Below are 19,240 nucleotides of genomic sequence, written 5' to 3'. Positions count from 1 at the left end.
CATCTTTGGACTGTGGAGGAAACCGGAGCACCTGGAGGAAACCCACGCAGACACGAGGATAACGTGCAGATTCTGCACAGACAGTGACCCAAGCCGGAAATCAAACCTGGGACCCTGGAGCTGTGAACCAACTGTGCTAACCACTGTGCTACCGTGCTCTCCACATACTGTAACCAGGGTCTATGAATGAGAAAATGAACTGACACAAATGATCTTAATAGATGTGAATTTATTTGAATAATTAGTCATACATCTTAAATACTGTTTGTCACAGCACAGAATCTTGCATTATATTCTTTTGTTTGTGCACAGCGGAGGTTGAGGGGTGACCTGATAGAAGTCTACAAAATTATGAGGGGCATAGACAGAGTGGATAGTCAGAGGCTTTTTCCCAGGGTAGAGGGGTCAATTACTAGGGGGAGGCATAGGTTTAAGGTGCGAGGGGGAAGGTTTGGAGGAGATGTACGAGGCAAGTTTTTTTACACAGAGGGTAGCGGGTGCCTGGAACTCACTGCCGGAGGAGGTGGTGGAATCAGGGATGATAGTAACGTTTAAGGGGCATCTTGACAAATACATGAATAGGATGGGAATAGAGGGATACGGACCCAGGAAGTGTAGAAGATTGTAGTTTAGTCGGGCAGCATGGTCGGCACAGGCTTGGAGGGCCGAAGGGCCTGTTCCTGGGCTGTACTTTTCTTTGTTCTTTGTTTGTTGCATGAAAGAGATTGGTGCCCACTCTATTAATTAATTAAAACTTAAAGACTGTTTTAAGAACAAGATTAGTAAAGTATACCTTTAATGAAATTTGCTGTATAGGGAGTTCATCTACATTTATTACTCTACTATTACAATTTGAATTTACGTTCAAATTCGTGATATATTGCCCAGAAAGAGGTTTACTCTGACAGGAATTCAGTTCTGAAATATCGCTCTGCCACCTCTGCTCCTTGCGTGAGTACTCAGGACTGGATGAGAAGCAGGTGTTCATTATGGATTCAAGTCCCACTGGGTCTTAAGCACAAAAACATAGGGCAGGATTCTCACATCCTGAGGCTAAGTGTTGATCAGCAATTCTGGCCCCTATAGGGGGCCAGCACGGCACTGGATTTTGACCCAGTGAAGGAACAGCCGATATATTTCTAAGTCGGGATGGTGAGTGACTTGGAGGGGAACCTCCAGGTGGTGGTATCCCCAGGTATCTGCTGCCCTTGTCCCTCTCAATCGTAGTGACCGTGAGTTTGGAAGGTGCTGCCGAAGGAACCTTGGTGAGTTTCTGCAAGCATCTTGTAGATGGTGCACACAGCTGTCACAACCTGAGATTATGTAAGGTGCGATATAAACGCAAGTTATTCTTTCTTTAAAAATGAATTTAGGTCCTCTGGTGCTGTGAGGCAGCAGTGCTAACCACTGTGCCACCGTGCCTGCCTACCCTCCAAGGGACTCTACAGATGTCTGTCATAATATACACCAGTATATCATGGTGCAGACGCATACTGAGGGACATACACTAGGACCAATCAACATGCACAAACACCGCAGCCAATCACCAGTTAGGACACACACACTATAAAGACAGAGGGCATCACTTTTCGTGCTCATTCTGGATGCTGCCTCTCAGAAGCACAAGAGCTCATCAAGTTTAGTACAGACTCACACCACGTGCTGAGAGATTCAACTGGTTCGGACAGGCACAGGTCTCTAGTTAAACTAGCATCGTTTAAACCCACAGTTCTCGTATGTCTATTATTTTAGTAGCAGTTAATAAAATAGAGTTGAACTTTCTTCAGCGTTGGCGGCATATGTTAGCTTCACAAGTCGACACTGCCCAACACTTCAGTGTCATTGTGGTTATTCCTCTAGTGACATCTACACCCTAAGCCTGCTGCCTCAAGACACAAGTCCCCTGCTTCTGAATGACAATCAGTGAGTCACTGCCAATTTAGCAAGATTAAAATGGTGGAATTCCAAAACTGAATGAATAATCAGGCCAATTAAATGATAATTCACATGCTTGAGAAGTGTGATAACTGCATAACTGCAAGTAAGCCCTCATCAGCCAGTTACTCCGAATGGATTTGCAGTTCATGGAGACTGCACAAGGAAGCAAAATCTAAAGAGACTTTCAGGTCCCTTGGACATCTCGAAGTGCCTGGCGTCATTATTATCAGTAGTCACACGCAGCATCCAAGTTGCACAAAGGGGCTGGTTTGACTGATGAACATCAACCAGGACACAGTGAAAATCCCCCTGATAATGCTATGCTGCTGCCATTTCAAAATTGCTCTGTTCAATTTGACAAGACTATTAAAAGAGGAAATTTAGCCCAGCTTCCCCTTCAGGAGTGCATTCTGTCCGGTATCGAAGCAGTTAAAACATTTCTGTAAAATGTCTTTGTCTGCTATTTAGCTTAAGCACCTTAACAATAACAATGGCAACACGTGAATGACTAATCTTACCCTTCATTTGTTCAGCTGCTTCAGGAATGGTAAGGTACTGACTTTGGAGAGAATACTGAGGGTGACAGAAGCACAGGAGATGGTGGTGTAGTGGCAGTGTCACTCAATGAGTAAACTAACGCTCTGAGGACACGGGTTCAAATCCCACCACAGCAATTAGTGGAATTTAAATTCAATGAATAAACCTGAAATTAAAAGCTAGTCCCATGAATGCTATCATCTATTGTTGTAAAAACCCATCTGGTTCTCCTTTGGGAAGGAAATCTGTCATTATTGCCTGGCCAGACTCCAGACCCAGGGCAATGTGGTGGACTTTTAAATAGGCTCTGAAATTGCTGAGCAAGCCACTCAGTTCAAGTCATTGCCAGCGAATCTGATGCCCCATGAAAATAAAATTCAGGCAATCTTATTTCTCTTTTCAGGTGAAAGATGTCATTGGCTACAAGACCCTGGGGCATTGCTTTTTCACTGAAGACGGTCCTGAGGAACGAAACACATTCGATCACTGCCTTGGACTATTGATCAAGGCAGGAACTCTACTACCGTCAGATCGTGATAGCAAAATGTGCAGGAGCATAACAGATGGGGCGTACCCAGGCTACATCCCGAAACCCCGGCAGGACTGCAAGTAAGTAACTGCCAGGCTGTTTCATAGGTCGTAACAGAGACTGGGGACAAATTACCTGATCCCACAAGGCCAACGTGAAGCTGCTCTCTCGGAGGCAAATTCCAACATTTTAACATCGCACAATTTGACCGAGAGCAGAATAATTAACTTTGAAAGTATTTTCTATTGTGTTACGTGCCTGCGTGCATTGTAACGTAAAGGTGCTCAGCAGAGGAAGGGTTAGCATGGGACTGGAGAATGCACCATGCACAGTATGCTGCGCAGAGTCACATAGTAACAACTCTGAGGGAACGATCTAGAAACAGAACTCTGCGAGCAGCCTCCCTGGATGGTGCAGCACCATACGTGGCCATATCTTGGATCTGTGAATAGTTAAAGGTTAACAATAAATGGTTCATGATTTAAATATACGAGTCCCGAAAACCTCATCATCGAGACATCACCCTGCACCGTATTTTTTAAAAAATATTGTCACAAGCAGGCTTACATTAACACTGCAATGAAGTTACTATGAAAATCCCCTTGTCACCAAACTCCAGCACCTGTTCAGGTTCGAGGGAGAATTCAAAATGTCCAATTCACCTATCAAGCATGTTTTCCCCGACTTGTGGGAGGAAACTGGAGCAACCTTGCCCAATTCAAAGGCTGCTTTCCCCCTTGAGGAGGTGAGCTGACTGGTGGTATCACCGCACCTCAGGTGAGGGGCAAGGTTGAGAATGTGGGGCCCTCATGAATAACCTCAGCTGGTACAGGAATTATATTGGAACATGATTGGCAACAATGGGACCTGCTAAAAGATATCACACCAGATAGTACCATAGTGTAATGAGGTGATTCGCATTGATAGGAAAGGTGACAGTAGGACTGTTAGCACTGTTGTTTCACAGCGCCAGGGACCCGGGTTTGATCCCGGCTTGGGTAACTGTGCGGAGTCTGCACGTTCTCCCCGTGTTGGCATGGGTTTCCTCCCAGTGCCTCCGGTTTCCTCTCGCAAGTCCCGAATGACGTGCTTGTCAGGTGAATTGAACATTCTGAATTCTCCCTCTGTGTACCCGAACAGGCGCTCCCGGAGTGTGGCGACGAGGGGTTTTTCCACAGTAACATCATTGTGGTGTTAATGTAAGCCTCCTTGTGACAATAATAAAGACTATTAGCAAAATGTATGAACCCAGAACAGTATCCCAAGAAATGAAAATCTGAAGCTAGACAAGAGACACGCATGCAAGAAGAAGACACGTATAACCTGAAGAAAAAGTTGAAGAAGCTTCACCACAGAAAATTGCAAATAACTGAGTGATACAGTTTATGAGTCGGTGAGCAAAATATATATAAACAAGAAGCTGTACTTACATTTTGGAATATGTGACAATAGTAGCTGCTGAGGCTGAAAGAAAGCTGCAAGTAAAACACACAGGTTTAAAAAAAAACCTGCAAAACAATGGCTGCCAGGAGTTAATAAAGAACCTGCAGAGAACAGAAAACGAGTCCCTGCAGAGTTTTAAAAAAACAAAGAATTGCTGCTGTTCTTAAGATTAAGAAAAACAGCAATCAGAGCAAAAGAAGTTGGAAAAAAGCCCAAAAGCTGGAAAACTCTGTACCCCACTAGGTACATTTGTTGCAAAATGCACCTACAAAGTTTCTATTTCGAAGATCTGCTCAGCAATATAACCTCAAAAAAGAAGAGGTAAGCCAACTGTATCCTAGCAACTACAGCCTGTGCAAAAAAATTGTTACTACAATCAGTCTTAAAGTTAAAGCTGAACTTCAAGAAAATAATAGCTATGGACAGAAAATTAAAAGAGAGGGAAGCTTTCAATAAAGATCCATAAGCAATAAAAGACCCGAGTAAGAGGGCAGCCAGAGACCCCGGAGGGAAGTCAACAAGAAGATAAAAGGTTGAAAGATTTAGGGCGGGATTGTCCGAGCCTCCGCGGCGAATTCCCACTCGGCGCAGGGGCAGAGAATGGGGCGTCAGACCCGCGATCGGATCCAACGCCTTCCCGTGGATTCTCCGCGGACCAGAGAATCGCCACCAGTCGCACGCGCGCGGTCGACGTGGCGCCGGTCGGGGGCCATTGAAAGAGGCCCCCGTGGCGATTCACAGCTGGCAGCTGGCCGAGTTCCCGCCGGCGTGGTTCCCTCATGGTTCCAACTGGCGGGCACTGGTGGGGGGGGGAGGGGATCCGTTACTGGGGGGGGTGTGGTCTCCAGGACGGCCAGTTTTCAGATTGGGGCCACCGATCGGCGGGCGCACGCGATCTGGGGGGAGCCTATATTGCTGGCTTGCTGTGTGGGTCTTCCATGTTGCCGCGGCCAGAAGTGCAGGGCCGGACCTGCGAGGACTATTCCAGGGCCCAGCAAACCCCTTTCAAAACGTAGAATCACTCTGGACTTTCTCCAGGAAAGTCCAGAGTGATTTGCGCCTGTTTTCTCGTGGGCGTGGGGGCATAGCCCCATTTTCAGAGAATTCCGCCCTTTGATTTTGATTTTATTGTCACATGTACCGAAGTAAGGTGAAAAGTATTTTTCTGCGTCCAAGGGAACATACATGAGCAAGAGCAGCATAGGGCGTTGTGAATAGTGTTCTTACAGGTAACACCTCCCTGAGGGGGAGTTGTTGAGGAGTCTTGTAACTGTGGAGAAGAAGCTGTTCCTATGTCTGGATGTGCGGGTCTTCTGTACCTTCTGCCTGATGGAAGGGTCTGGAAGAAGGCAATGCTGGGTGGGAGAGGTCTCTGATAATGCTGTCTGCCTTCCTGAGGCAGCATGAGGTGTATACAGAATCAATGTGGGGGTGGCAAGTTTGTGTGATGCGTTGGGCTGAGTTCACCACACTCTGCAGTTTCTTGCGATCTTGGGCCGAGCAGTTGCCATACTAACCTGTGATGCAGCCGGATAGGATGCTCTCTAAGGCACATCTGTAGAAATTTGTGAGAGTCGATGCAGACATGCCGAATTTCTTTAGCTTCCTTAGGAAGTAGAGATGTTGTTGGGCTTTCTTGACTGTTCCATCAACGTGAGTGGACTGGACAGACTGTTGGTGATGGTGACCCCCAGGAACTTAAAGCTATCGACCATCTCCACTTCAGAGCCATTGATGCAGACGGAAGTTGATTGTCCTTCAAAACCAAATGCAAAAGCAATGTGTAACCATTCAACTACAAGCAGACATGAAGACTACCTTAAACAGCAGAATGGAAGTGCAACAAAAGACACTCAAGGAGAATCGAGACGGCACGGTGCCACAGTGGTTTGCACTGTTGCCTCACAGCACCAGAGACCCGGGTTCAATTCTGGCCTTGGGTAAATAAATAATCTTTATTGTCACAAGTAGGCTTACATTAACACTGCAATGAGGTTATTGTGAAAAGCCCCTAGTCGCCACATTCCGGCACCTGTTCGGGTACACAGAGGGAAAATTCAGAATTCTCAGCTGGTACGGGAATTGAACCCAGGCTGCTGGTCTTGTTCTGCATCACAAACCAGCTGTCTAGCCCAATGAGGGGTGACTGTGTGGAGTTTGCACTTTCTCCACTTGTCTACGTGGGTTTTCTCTGGGTGCTTTGGTTTCCTTACACAGTCCAAGGTTGTGCAGGTTAGATGGATTGGCCATGATAAATTGGTTCTTAGTCTGCAAAGGGTAGTTGGGGTTAAGGGCTGGGATGGGGGAGCAAGCATAGGTAGGAGTCTCTTTTGGTGGTTTGGTGCAGACTCGATGGGTTGAATGGCCTCCTTCTGCACTGTAGGGATTCTATGAATCAGACTGTACACAATTACAGGAAAGCTCAAATGAAGTAAGTGAGCTTTGCAAAGAAAAGGAAAACCTATTGAAAGACCTCAGCATGTTACAAGAATTCCATAGGTCAAAGTTTATTTCTCTGGAAAATTATGAAGAGAAGGAAAATGAATATATCGTCATTCTGAAAAGAACTGAAGGATCAGCTTGCAGAGCAGATGGTCCATATTCCTGGAGGAAGCCGAAAACTACAAGAAACAGACTGAAGAGCTGCAGAACTAATTGAATGTCCAAGAGGAGAGACTGTTTTTTTTTTTTGTTTTTTTTAAATAAATTTAGATTACCCAATTATTTTTTCCAATTAAGGGGCAATTTAGCGTGGCCAATCCACCTACTCTGCACATTTTTGGGCTGTGGGGGTGAAACCCACGCAGAAACGGAGAGAATGTGCAAACTCCATACGGACAGTGACCCAGAGCCGGGATCGAACCTGGGACCTCAGCGCCGTGAGGCGGTTGTGCTAACCACTAGGCTACCGTGCTGCCCCAGGAAAAAATAATGTAGAACTTTCCCAGTTTCCGAGTGGGCAATTAAACTATGAGTCGCACCATTACCAAACTGAAACAAGATGAACCTGGTCAACAGTGACCCCAAAATGAAAATGAGGACAAAGTGCTTCTGAAAACGAAGAAAGAAAAGACAGAAATGAGAGCGGAAAATGTAACTCCAGCACTGAAGGGCAAGGAAACAGAAGAAGAAGCAGTGGATGTGTCAGACGAATGGGAAACCATTGAGTCGATTGAAAAGATTGATAAACTGGCAAAACAATCCGAAAACAAAACCGAGGCAAATGATTGGTTGGGATTATGGGACAAGTGGAAATATAGGTTCCATTTGTGAAATGTGTACGTCCAGCAAGAACATGGTGAACACCACGGAAAATAAAATGCGAGTCCATTCCCCCACAGAAGCAATGGGACAAACCCATAGTGTCTAAAAAAAGCAGATGAGTTGTCAAAAAGAAACACAACTTGAAGGAACGCAAGAAACTGAGTCAAATGGAGAAAAGCAAGCACCAGAAACATAAAGTACTGCTATCATTCCTCCAAACATGAGGGACCAGGATGTGGAAGGATTGTCAAGCCTCAGCGGCCTGAATTCATAAAGTCAGTGACTTAAGATGGGGGAGCAGGGATTGCAAGTAAATATTGACTTGTCATATTCCGTTCGAAGGGTGGGAGGTTTCCTTTAGAGGAGACCCAATTTGAATGAGAGTGGTATAATTCATTTTGAAAGTGGGGTAGAGGGGTCAATTACTAGGGGGCATAGGTTTAAGGTGCGAGGGGGAAGGTTTAGAGGAGATGTACGAGGCAAGGTTTTTACACAGAGGGTAGTGGGTACCTGGAACTCGCTGCCGGAGGAGGTGGTGGAAGCAGGGACGATAGTGATGTTTAAGGGGCATCTTGGCAAATACATTAATAGGATGGGAATAGAGGGATACGGACCCAGGAAGTGTAGAAGATTGTAGTTTAGTCGGGCAGTATGGTTGGCACGGGCTTGGAGGGCCGAAGTGCCTGTTCCTGTGCTGTACTTTTCTTTTTTTTATAAATGTTTTTATTCTCCATTTTCCTTCAAAATTCACACCTACCCACAGACAGTAAACGGTAACAAATACAAAATCAATCCCCTTAACAATAACACCGATCCCACCTGTCAATATATGCATCCAATAAAACAAACCGTCCCAAGGTGGAAACAAAAAACAAAGGAGAAAAAGAAAAATGGAGTCTGGGACCGCCCATGGTCACCATAGATATACAATGCCGCACTGCACCTTACTAATGTACAGTGCCCTCTTCACCCGGTTGAAAGCAGCCCGCCTCCTCATAAAGTCTTGGTATACACGTATACCAGCTCCAGCCCACTGTACCACCTGCTTCTGCTTGGCCCAGCACAGGACCTTCTCCTTCACACTGTACCTACGGAAGCACAGAGTCACTACCCTTTGCGGCTCACTCGCCTTTGGTACAGTCCTCCACGACCGATGAGCCCGATCCAGTTCATATCGGGAGGGATCCTCCCCCTCCCCCAATAGCTTCGCCAGCATCGCAGCAAAATACTCAGTCGGCCTCGGCCCTTCCACTCCTTCGGGCAGCCCCACAATCCTCAAATTCTGTCGCCTGGATCTGTTTTCCAGGTCTTCCATTTTTCCTCGCAGATCCTTATTAATCTCCAGCACCTTCCACATCTCCTTCCCCATCGAGGTAAGTCGATCACCTTGCTGCAATAATGTCTCCTCCACTTCCTTCAGCGCCTCCCCTTGCTCCCGCACCTCTGCCACTGCGCTCGCCACCGCCGTCGTCACTGGGGAAATCGCCTCCTCCACCAGCACACTCAAAACCTCCCTCATCTCCTTCCTCATTGTCTCCATGTATTTTGTAAACTGTCTTTCGAATTCCACAGCCATCACCTTAGTTATTTCTTTAGCCGTAAGCAATGCGACATCCCCTGATGCTCCAGCCTCCATTTTCCTTGGTGACCCCGCGGTGACCTTTCTACTCTCCGACGAACTTTCAGCTGTTTTGACAGCTGTTTTCCTACTGGACCTCAACATATCCCTTCCCTGTGCTTTCTCCTGGCATTCACCGCCTTCGCTGCCCCTAGGACCGGGTGTCAATCCCCGACAATGCCGTTCCCGAATGGGAGCCCTCCAACACGCGGCTGCCTCCCGCCCGCCGTCACCGGACGTCAGCCGTACCGCTCCTTCAATGGCCTTTGTGAGATCTTTTCACTGTTGTTCCCTCTGCTGCTAGAATTCAGCTTTAATAAAGGCCCTCAAGTCAGCTTGAGGCCTTTAAGCTGGCCCTTCCCCCGCCTGCATGCTGGAAGACACTTTTCTCTTCGCTGCAGCTTCAACCAAATCTTTCACTGTTTCTGCCGGTCTGGTAACCAAGAAACATACCGGGCGCGATGCTCCACTGCCCACGACGGGTCAGAGAATAGCGGGAGGGCCTTCCCGACAATTTTCACGGCCTCCCGCTATTCTCCCCCCCCCCTCCGGCCGCCCCCCAACACGAATCGCTGCTCGCCGTTTTTTACGCCGAACAGCGATTCTCCGCAGGCCGATGGGCCGAATACCGCGGAGTTTACGGCCGTTTTCACGGCCGCGATCGCACCTGCTTTCAGCGTTCGTGAAAACGGCCGCAAAGTGCCCGTCCCGGACAACCATGGCACCGATTGGCACGGCCGCACCACGGCCGTGCCAAGGGTGGCATGGGCCTGCGACCGGTGGGCACCGATCGTGGGCAGCGGGTCCGATACCCGCACACTATTTGTTCTTCTGCCGCCCCGCAGGATCAGTCCACGGGGCGGATGAGGGGCATGATGGCCCGCGCATGCACGGGTTTGACGCGCCTGCGTGATGACGTCATCCGCGCATGCGCGGGTTGGAGCCGTCCAACCCGCGCATGCGCGGCTGACATCATCGTGCGCGTCAGCCGCCGTGACTGTTGGCGGGCGGAGTTAGCGACGTTCGCCAACTCCGCGTTGCCGTGATTCCCCGGGCCCCGATACTAGCCCCGCCCGGGGGTGAGAATCGGGTCCCAGGACGGAGCTCCGAGGCTGGCGTGAAACACGGCCAGTTTCACGCCAGCCTTCACGGCACGCCGGATTTGCGGAGAACCGCGCCCACCATTCCTGGAGGAAAGTACTCCTCCAACATTCACCTACGTCTTTTCATCAAAATTCCACCCCGTATTGATTAAAAAAGAGCTCTTTTCTGTAACCTTGTGCAGGAGCTGCCTTGTGTGTGACCACTTACTTCATGGTCCACAACGGAAGCCGTGCTGTACTTTTCTTTGTTCGTGTTCTTTGAAAGTATTTCCTGTTGTGCTATGTGCCTGCACGCATTGTAATGTAAAGGGACTGGAGACTAGCACTGCGCATTGGTATGATGCACTGAGCCACATGGAAAGAAACTCTGAGGGAACAGTCTAGAAGCAGAACTCTGCAAGCAGCCTACCTGCATGGAGACAGCCCCGTGCATGACTATACCTCGGATCAATGAATAGTTAAAGGTTAACAATGAATGTGTAAACATACAAGTCTCAAGATCTCATCAATGAGACACCACAGCAGTGAGACACATTATAGAGCCCTATATTATAACATCTTCTGTTGATTTACCTTCTATGATATTCAACAAAATCCATATTTTGGTTAAATTCCAACTCACTTCACTCCCCCACATGGAATAATTATGCAAGAAGAATGAGAGTTTGAATTTTAACAAGAACTTCTTGTTAGGTTCAAGATGTTGATTGCTGTTATATGCAAGATAATGATAAGGCATTACCTCCATAACAGTGCCTCGTAATGATAAGATGGATTAATGTGAGTCTCAGTTCTTCAACAAATGTGCGCGGAGGGGATTACTGGCAAATACTTTGAGAAATTATCTCACAGAAACAGGCCATTCAGCCCAACCATTGTGTGTCGTGCCCATGTGGGCAGCAGTCCTAATTTCACGTGCCCACACCATTCTAGAACACCAGCCAAAAAATGGGGATATATGAAGTACCAAAAATGTTTGCACCAGCGGGCAGGAGGGGGAAAGCTCCCGCCAATAATAAGCGCACTGGTATTGTTGTCTTTGGTCTGGTATCTGGTAGGTGTGGTCCTGGACTGACAGATAAGGCCATAGGTGATACAGTTAGCAAACTCCATCTTTGATTTAACATAACAGTTACTATTTACAAGGTAGTCTCTACATGAGGCTCTACATGGAATTATCTCTCTCCATGCTCCATTATCATGTGATCCGACATCACTGATGTCGACTACATATTTACATATTTAACATTAACCCTTTTTACTACAAGCACGGCTGCAGTTGCGGCTTTCCCATTGAATGAAGCTATAGCTTTGGTGGTTTCCTGATCTGCTACTGGGAGGCTGCCTCCATTTCCATGGGTGATGTTTCTGGCTCAATGCGTAACCCGTATATTGGCTGGAAAATCTAGATGGCACCAGGAGAGTGCCCCCTTGCAGACATTTTAAGTAGTCTAATAATCCGCTGGCATAGGAATTCCCATCACCCATCAGACACAGCGTCCCTGAAAACAGGCAGGTGGAAACACGCTGGCCGGCAGAGCGAAATTGCCAACACACCCACCTCCACCTCAGGCTCATAATCTCTCCGTCTCTTGCCCCTCTCCACTGCAGCCTGAAATCACAGGGCTTCCTGCACAACAGCCAACCTGTCTCTAAATCTGGCTAGTTGCAGTGGGGAAATAAATATAAACATATTAAACAGGCCCTGGCCATCCTCTGCCTTCCAACTTCCAAGTTAATATCAGGGCATTGCTCCATGTTTCAATCACTGACCCGAGTCCTGATAGAATGATAGAAAAGTTTTAGCATGTATTTCTACCTAAACTGATGTATTCATTCGTAATTCTAGATTTTTTTAAAGCTACCACATCCTTGCTCTCCACTTCAAATAAAAGCACTTCAGATGTTTCAAGCCTTCCTTTGTATTTCTTCAAAGCAGGCAGCATCTTAGTGAACCTGTGCTGTGCCTTCTCGATTACCTCGACATACTTCCTATAATGTGGAGTCACATCTCCACCCGTTGCCCGACTAGTGATTTGTGTAGATTCATCATTAGGGGCAGCACGGTAGCATGGTGGTTAGCATAAATGCTTCACAGCTCCAGGGTCCCAGGTTCGATTCCCGGCTGGGTCACTGTCTGTGCGGAGTCTGCACGTCCTCCCCGTGTGTGCGTGGGTTTCCTCAGGATGCTCCGGTTTCCTCCCACAGTCCAAAGATGTGCGGGTTAGGTGGATTGGCCATGCTAAATTGCCCTTAGTGTCCTAAAAAATAAGGTTAATGGGGGGGGTTCTTGGGTTACGGGTATAGGGTGGATACGTGGGTTTGAGTAGGGTGATCATTGCTCGGCACAACATCGAGGACCGAAGGGTCTGTTCTGTGCTGTACTGTTCTATGTTCTATCATTAGGTACGGATATATTCTATACATCCTGCCAGAAAGCCCTGTAATCCATTAGGCTTTTTATAACCTCGTTCAAAGCCAACTATTAGTGTCTCATGAACCCATTGACCAAAAAAATAGCATAAATCATAGATTTGTTCATATTCACATGCATTAATAGTCTGCCTGACCGGAACAACATGAATCTTCAGCCCCGCCTGAATTTAAGCTGTCTAATTCACCCCAAATCCATGGTCTGAAATTCATTTCTGTGTCCCTCCTGTTGTTGCCCTGTCTTCAGACGTGGACTCTGACCGTCTTTGCTGAATCAAAAATCAAACATTATTGCAGCGGTGTGTTCAAAACCTTGTCAGCCAAACACCAGGATACAGCTTTGATTGGCACTCACGGCTTTGAAATTTCAGACCCATCAAATCGAGGGCAGCAGACTGGGTTATTCTGGCTTTAGCAAGCGCGGGAATTGCTGGAGAAAAGAGCTGTGCAGATATATCTGCTACCATCACGGCAGCACGGCAGCACAGTGGTTTGCACTGTGGCTTCACAGCACCAGGGTCCCAGGTTCAATACCTCGTTGGGTCACTGACCGTGTGGAGTCTGCACGCTCTCCCACGTGTCTGCGGGGGTTTCCTCCGGGTGCTCCGGTTTCCTCCCACAGTCCAAAGACGTGCAGGTTAGGTGGATTGGCCATGCTAAATTGCCCTTAGTGTCCAAAAAGGTTAGGAGGGGTTATTGGGTTATGGGGATAGGGTGGAAGTGAGAACTTAAAGTGGGTTGGTGCAGACTCAATGGGTCAAATGTCTTCCTTCTGCACTCTATATTCTGTATGTATGTTCTATGACAATCAGTTATACTGCATTTTCCCAACCTTTATTTAAACTGCACACCATGATTAGGAGATGTATCCTCAGTGATTCTGTCGGTAAATACAACACCTGATGTGGTGACTGGGTAATGGCAGACTCGGAAGTTTCCACGTTCAGGCACTGGTCTGCATTGAGGTATCTGATCTTTGCCAGGGCTACAGTAGCGTTGCAACTAACAACCAGCTGGAAGGGCAAAGACCAAGTAGGAATCTTTCTGCTGATTGGTGTCCAGTGACTGCTATCAGAATGTGCCTTCCTGTAGATTCTGCTATTCAAAGAATCATAGAATTTACAGCACAGAAAGAGGTCATTCGGCCCATCGAGTCTTCACCGGCCCTTGGAGAGGATACACCATTTAAGCCCACACTTCCAATTTATCCCCGTAACCCAGTAACCTCATCTAACCTTTTTGGACACTAAGGGCAATTAAGCATGGCCACTCCACCTAACCCGCACATCTTTGGATTGTGGGAGGAAACTGGAGCACCCGGAGGAAACCAACGCAGACACGGGGAGAACGTGCAGACTCCGCACAGACAGTGACCCAAGCCAGGAATCGTACCTGGGACTCTGGAGTTGTGAAGCAACTGTGGTAACCACTGTGCTACTATGATACTTCTGTTCTAAATTTAGAGTACCCAATTCATTTTTTCCAATTAAGGGGCAATTTAGCATGGCCAATCCACCTAGCTTGGATATCTTTGGGTTGTGGGGGTGAAACCCACGCAAATACGGGGAGAATGTGCAAACTCCACATGGACAGTGACCCAGAGCCTGGATCGAACCTGGGACCTTAGCGCCGTGAGGCCGCAGTGCTAATCCACTGCGCCACCATGCTGCCCCTGCCTTGACACTTGAAAGATCTGGATGAGTGACAATTTTACAGGGCTGTAGTAAAAGCACTTCTTTTTAAGAATGTAGAAAATTGCAGATACCTTTTAAAAGATTTCCTATACATGCTATTGTCACTCTGGACTTCATTGGCTCGATACAGAGTGTATATGGGGGTGAATGGTGGTGCAGAAGTGCCATAGTTTGTCATGGAGTGTATGGGGGCCATTGCGGTGTGTGGAGGGGCATAGATTGGCAAGGGAGCCTGGGTAAGACCTTTTGAATTTACCTTTGAAAAGTACCTTCATCCAGAATATGAAAATCTAGCCCGACTCCATGAGGATTGTGGAGTCTCGGACATGCTCGCCTCCATAATGGAGCTGGCCAGGTCAGAAGTGTAGGGCGTAGGCTTTGAGAACACACCAGCCCACACCCTTAACATATGCTGGCGAAATTTGGGGGTGCTGGGAATGGAGTCAAGAATTCCAAAATTGACTCCAGGCCACCACTTTTCAAGGTCTTCGGAGTCTCCCGACTCAGTGAATCCAACTGATTAATTGTCTCTCTCCATAGATTCTGTAATAACTAACCGAGTACTTCCTGTTTTTCTGACTTTAGTTATGAAAGGGTTTAATAGGGTAGACACAGAGAAGAAGTTTCCATTTGGAGGCGAGATCAGAACAAAGGGTCATAAATATAAAATAGTCACTTCTTGGGGAATGGTTAGAATGTGGAACATGCTATCACAGGGAGTGGATATTGCGAATAATGTAGATACATACCAGGAGAAGCTAGACAAACACATGAAGAGAAGGCTATTGAAGGATATATTGATGGGGGTCAATTCAGTAAGGTGGGAGGAGGCGAATGTGGAGCTCGAACACTAGCATAGACTAACTGGGCTGAGTGACCAGTTTCTCTGCTGTAAACATGACATAGATACCAGGGCTTCAAGATACGGGTGATGTGAGATTTCATTTTTATCGTAGTACAAGTTCAAAAGAAAGTAAACTTATTTGACCCAAGATTATTAGAATAGTCAGCTTCTTGTAATGGGGAGGGCAAATCTCTGCCCCCTTGATATGAACACCATGTGAAGAATATTCTCATGCTGTCTGTGACAACATTTCAGGTTTATTCAGCGAATAACACTCTGCACCCTGCTGGCAAGTCCTTCGCTGAATCACACAGTGCCTTGTGTTAGTTAGAAGCTGGGTTTTGTTCAGAATGTTAATCTGCTTGCACAGTCTCCCCGTGTCTGTGTGGGTCTCACCCCCCACAACCCAAAGATGTGCAGGGTAGGTAGATTGGCCACACTAAATCGGCCCCCCATTGGAAAAAAAAATTGGGCACGTTAAATTTATTTTTAAAAAGTGTTAATCTGCAAGGGCTTTTTCAGTAAGACTGATATCCTCAGAAACTCCGGGCGCGATTCTCCGAAATGGAGAGAAACAGCCGATGCCGGAGTGAAACCCGGAGTGTTTCTCTCCGGCGTCGGAGGCCGCTCCTCACCCCCTATTCCCCCCCCCCACCCCCCCACCCCCTGGGGGGCTAGGAGCGGCGACGCGTGAACCCCGAGCGCCCGGCCTTGACGCTTGCGTCAAAGCGGCGCGCCGGGAATGACGCAGCCGGCGGCGCCGAAGTGACGTCAACTGCGCATGCGCAGGTTGGCCGGCGACAACCCTCGCATGCGCGGTTGCCATCTTCCCCTCCGCTGCCCCGCAAGACACGGCGGCTTGATCTTGCGGGGCGGCGGAGGGAAAAGAGTGCGAATTTTAGAGACGCCGGCCCGACGATCGGTGGGCACCGATCGTGGGTCAGACATCTCATGAGCACGCCCGTGGTGCTCGGCCCTCCCTCCGCCCCCCACAGGCCCCACACTTATCGGTCGCGCTATGTTCACTCCGGCAGCGACCAGGTGTGGTCGACGCCGGCATGAACCGGTCGGGTTCGTCGGGCCGGAGAATCGCCAGTCGCCGTGAGAAACAGCGAGCGGCGATTCTCCGAGCGACGTGTCGCAAAACGCGACACACCATTTGGGGGGGGGGGGGGTGGGAGAATCGCGGGGGGTGCCAGGGCGGTGTGTCGTGATTCGCCCGGCCCTCCCGCAATTCTCCCACCCGGCGTGGGGAGCAGAGAATCGCGCCCTCCATGTGCCATCTGTCCACATATATCAGTAAAGGCATGTTTATCCTCTGTTACAAATGCCACGGCACCAAGTCATGTTGGCAGCCCAAAGCTACCAACAGGTTGATGAAAGAATCTTGGTACATGTACAGCACATTGAGTGGAGATTAATACCGATGGTCACTTCATCCAGTTCAGCTGAGATTCTCAGTGGTCAGTGATATCATGACATCATTTGGCTCGGGATACCCCCATTGAGAAAATCATGACAGCTTCATTACACTCCTCTAGTGCAGTTAATTGGCCTCACAGTGTGGCAGAAACTGTAGGATAATGAGAACCACACTGGCCCAAATTTAAGCTGGGCCGCAAAGCTACTACGAGGGGGTGAGTGTTGATCTGGTTTTGCTTTACACTGGCTGTAACGCAGCAGAACGCCTATCAGACCAGCACACACATAGAACATACAGTGCAGAAGGAGGCCATTTGGCCCATCGAGTCTGCACTGGCTCATTTGAGCCCTCACATCCACCCTATCCCCGTAACCCAATAACTCCTCCTAGCTTTTTTGGGCACTAAAGGCAATTTATCATGGCCAATCCACCTAACCTGCACGTCTTTGGACTGTGGGAGGAAACCGGAGCACCCAGAGGAAACCCACGCAGATACGGGGAGAACGTGCAGACTCCGCACAGACAGTGACCCAGCGGGGAATCGAACCTGGGAACCTGGTGCTGTGAAGCCACAGTGCTATCCACTTGTGCTACCGTGTTGCCATCAAACTACATGTGTCCAATTCTCCACTCCCCCAACTTAGTTAGTTATGCAGCCTGAGATTCTCTAATTATGTGAAACCTTAATAATAATAATCACAATTTATTGTCACAAGTAGGCTTCAATGAAGTTACTGTGAAAAGCCCCTAGTCGCCACATTCTGGCGCTTGTTCGGGGAGGCTGATACGGGAATTGAACCTGCGCTGCTGGCTGTGTTCTGCATTACAAGCCAGCGATTTAGGCCACTGTGCTAAACCAGCCACGTTGCTGCCAGTTTGCGGCCTCACAAAACATTCCCTCTGACTGCGGCCGCGAGGCATTGGACGGGTAGATGTTCTGAATGCAAGCTCTCAGAGTGGAGTCTCACCCACCGGAATAAGTTTCAGGAAATCAAGCGCTGACAGCCTGTAATTTTCAGTCCATTTTTGTGGAGTTTGAGAGTGTAGTCAATGGAGACTGGCTTTCAAGGTACTAAGAAATACAACTAAATACTGTATTATCCCATCGATGGGCGCAAGAAGACCATCTGCATTGCTTAGACCAATGAGATGGATGTCCACAGAGCCAGAGAAAATATTTTGGGGCTTTTCCTCCTTCATTAACCATCCCTTAAACTGATGGAGCTAAATAGCTGTCTGTGATAGCAGCCGGTCTTTGAACCTACTGAACAAATTGGCCAATAACACACTGCTCAGGAGGAGTCCGTGAGATCTGTTCAGCAGATGGTTCTACATTTCAGATGGTGTAGACTTCTGGATAAACATGGGCGATTGTCCAGATGGAAGCTTCCCAGGGCATTAGTTTTAAAAGGCTCAGATTCCCAAACATCCTTGTAAAATTCATATGCTGGGAAGGACCTGAAACGTCACCATCTTTATTGCAAGATGTTTTCTCCATTATATCTTTAAACAATATTGTAGTCAATACTCAGGAACACATTCAATCATAGCAGTAGACTATTTCAGACTTAAGTGCCATCTCTAGATACTGGAATAGAGACCACCTAAATATTTTATTACTCAGCTTGGAGCTTGTAAAGATCCAGAGACCCAACAGTGAGAAAGGACAACACAATATTCTGATAGCCATTACAATGCTTCATTTCATGATCTTCATTAATGACGAGAGAGCTTGCAAAACTGGGCTTGAGTGAAGAGAATTGAGCATCTCACCAAGCTGTTTAGAATGTTAAAAGGGTTCAAAAGGTTAAATATGGACTGCTTACCAGCAGTGGATGAACAGAAATTAAGGCCTGGATTTTCGCCACAATGGAGAGCCTCTCTATCTGCAGAAAATGGTGAGAAAGGCCTCAGTCCAGTAGTTTCTCCCCTGAAGACCATTTTCATGGGGCAGGAATGGGCCTGGGTCAGTTTTTGTGTCTACAGATTTTGTGGAAGCAGCTGCCCCTAGAATTAAGCAACTATCTCCACCTGAATGAGATTGTGGTGTGAGAGATGTTGGAAACCCAACTTGCACAGATAGTTCTTGGTAGAAACAAGCTTAAACTTTGTGGTTTCATTTGGATAGTTTAGGTATCCTATGGATATGGTCCTGGGACATCTTTGTGGGAGATAAGTCACACCTTAGGAGAGGTAAGGTGCCCTTTGGGATTGGTAAAAGTAAAAAGTGCCTGAAGTCATTGGTATTGTGAAGCCCATTGGGATTGTCGAACACAAATGTAAAAAAGTATCAAGATGAACTGTCAAAGGGAGCTATCAAAGCATTTAAAACTCCCGCCCTTTCAATCTTTGAAAAGAAACTGCCTTGAGTGTTAAAACAAATGATTGTTTGCTATTTGACTCTGCCTGTTGAC

At 47.6% G+C, this 19,240-nt stretch overlaps 1 protein-coding gene across 3 annotated transcripts in view; it reads left to right on the top strand.

Moving 5' to 3' along the window:
• Window positions 1-19,240, top strand: part of LOC119974219 (cell migration inducing hyaluronidase 1) — a 292,877-nt gene that overhangs the window by 208,892 nt on the left and 64,745 nt on the right. For all 3 annotated transcript variants that reach the window (XM_038812976.1, XM_038812974.1, XM_038812975.1), the window contains exon 14: window positions 2,879-3,084. In XM_038812976.1, coding sequence (XP_038668904.1) covers window positions 2,879-3,084 — 206 coding nt within the window. The remainder of the gene's footprint in view (window positions 1-2,878; window positions 3,085-19,240) is intronic.

The sequence above is a fragment of the Scyliorhinus canicula genome, chromosome 12, assembly GCF_902713615.1.
Source record: "Scyliorhinus canicula chromosome 12, sScyCan1.1, whole genome shotgun sequence".
Lineage (NCBI taxonomy): Eukaryota > Metazoa > Chordata > Chondrichthyes > Carcharhiniformes > Scyliorhinidae > Scyliorhinus > Scyliorhinus canicula.
This window is presented reverse-complemented; position numbering and strand designations above follow the sequence as displayed.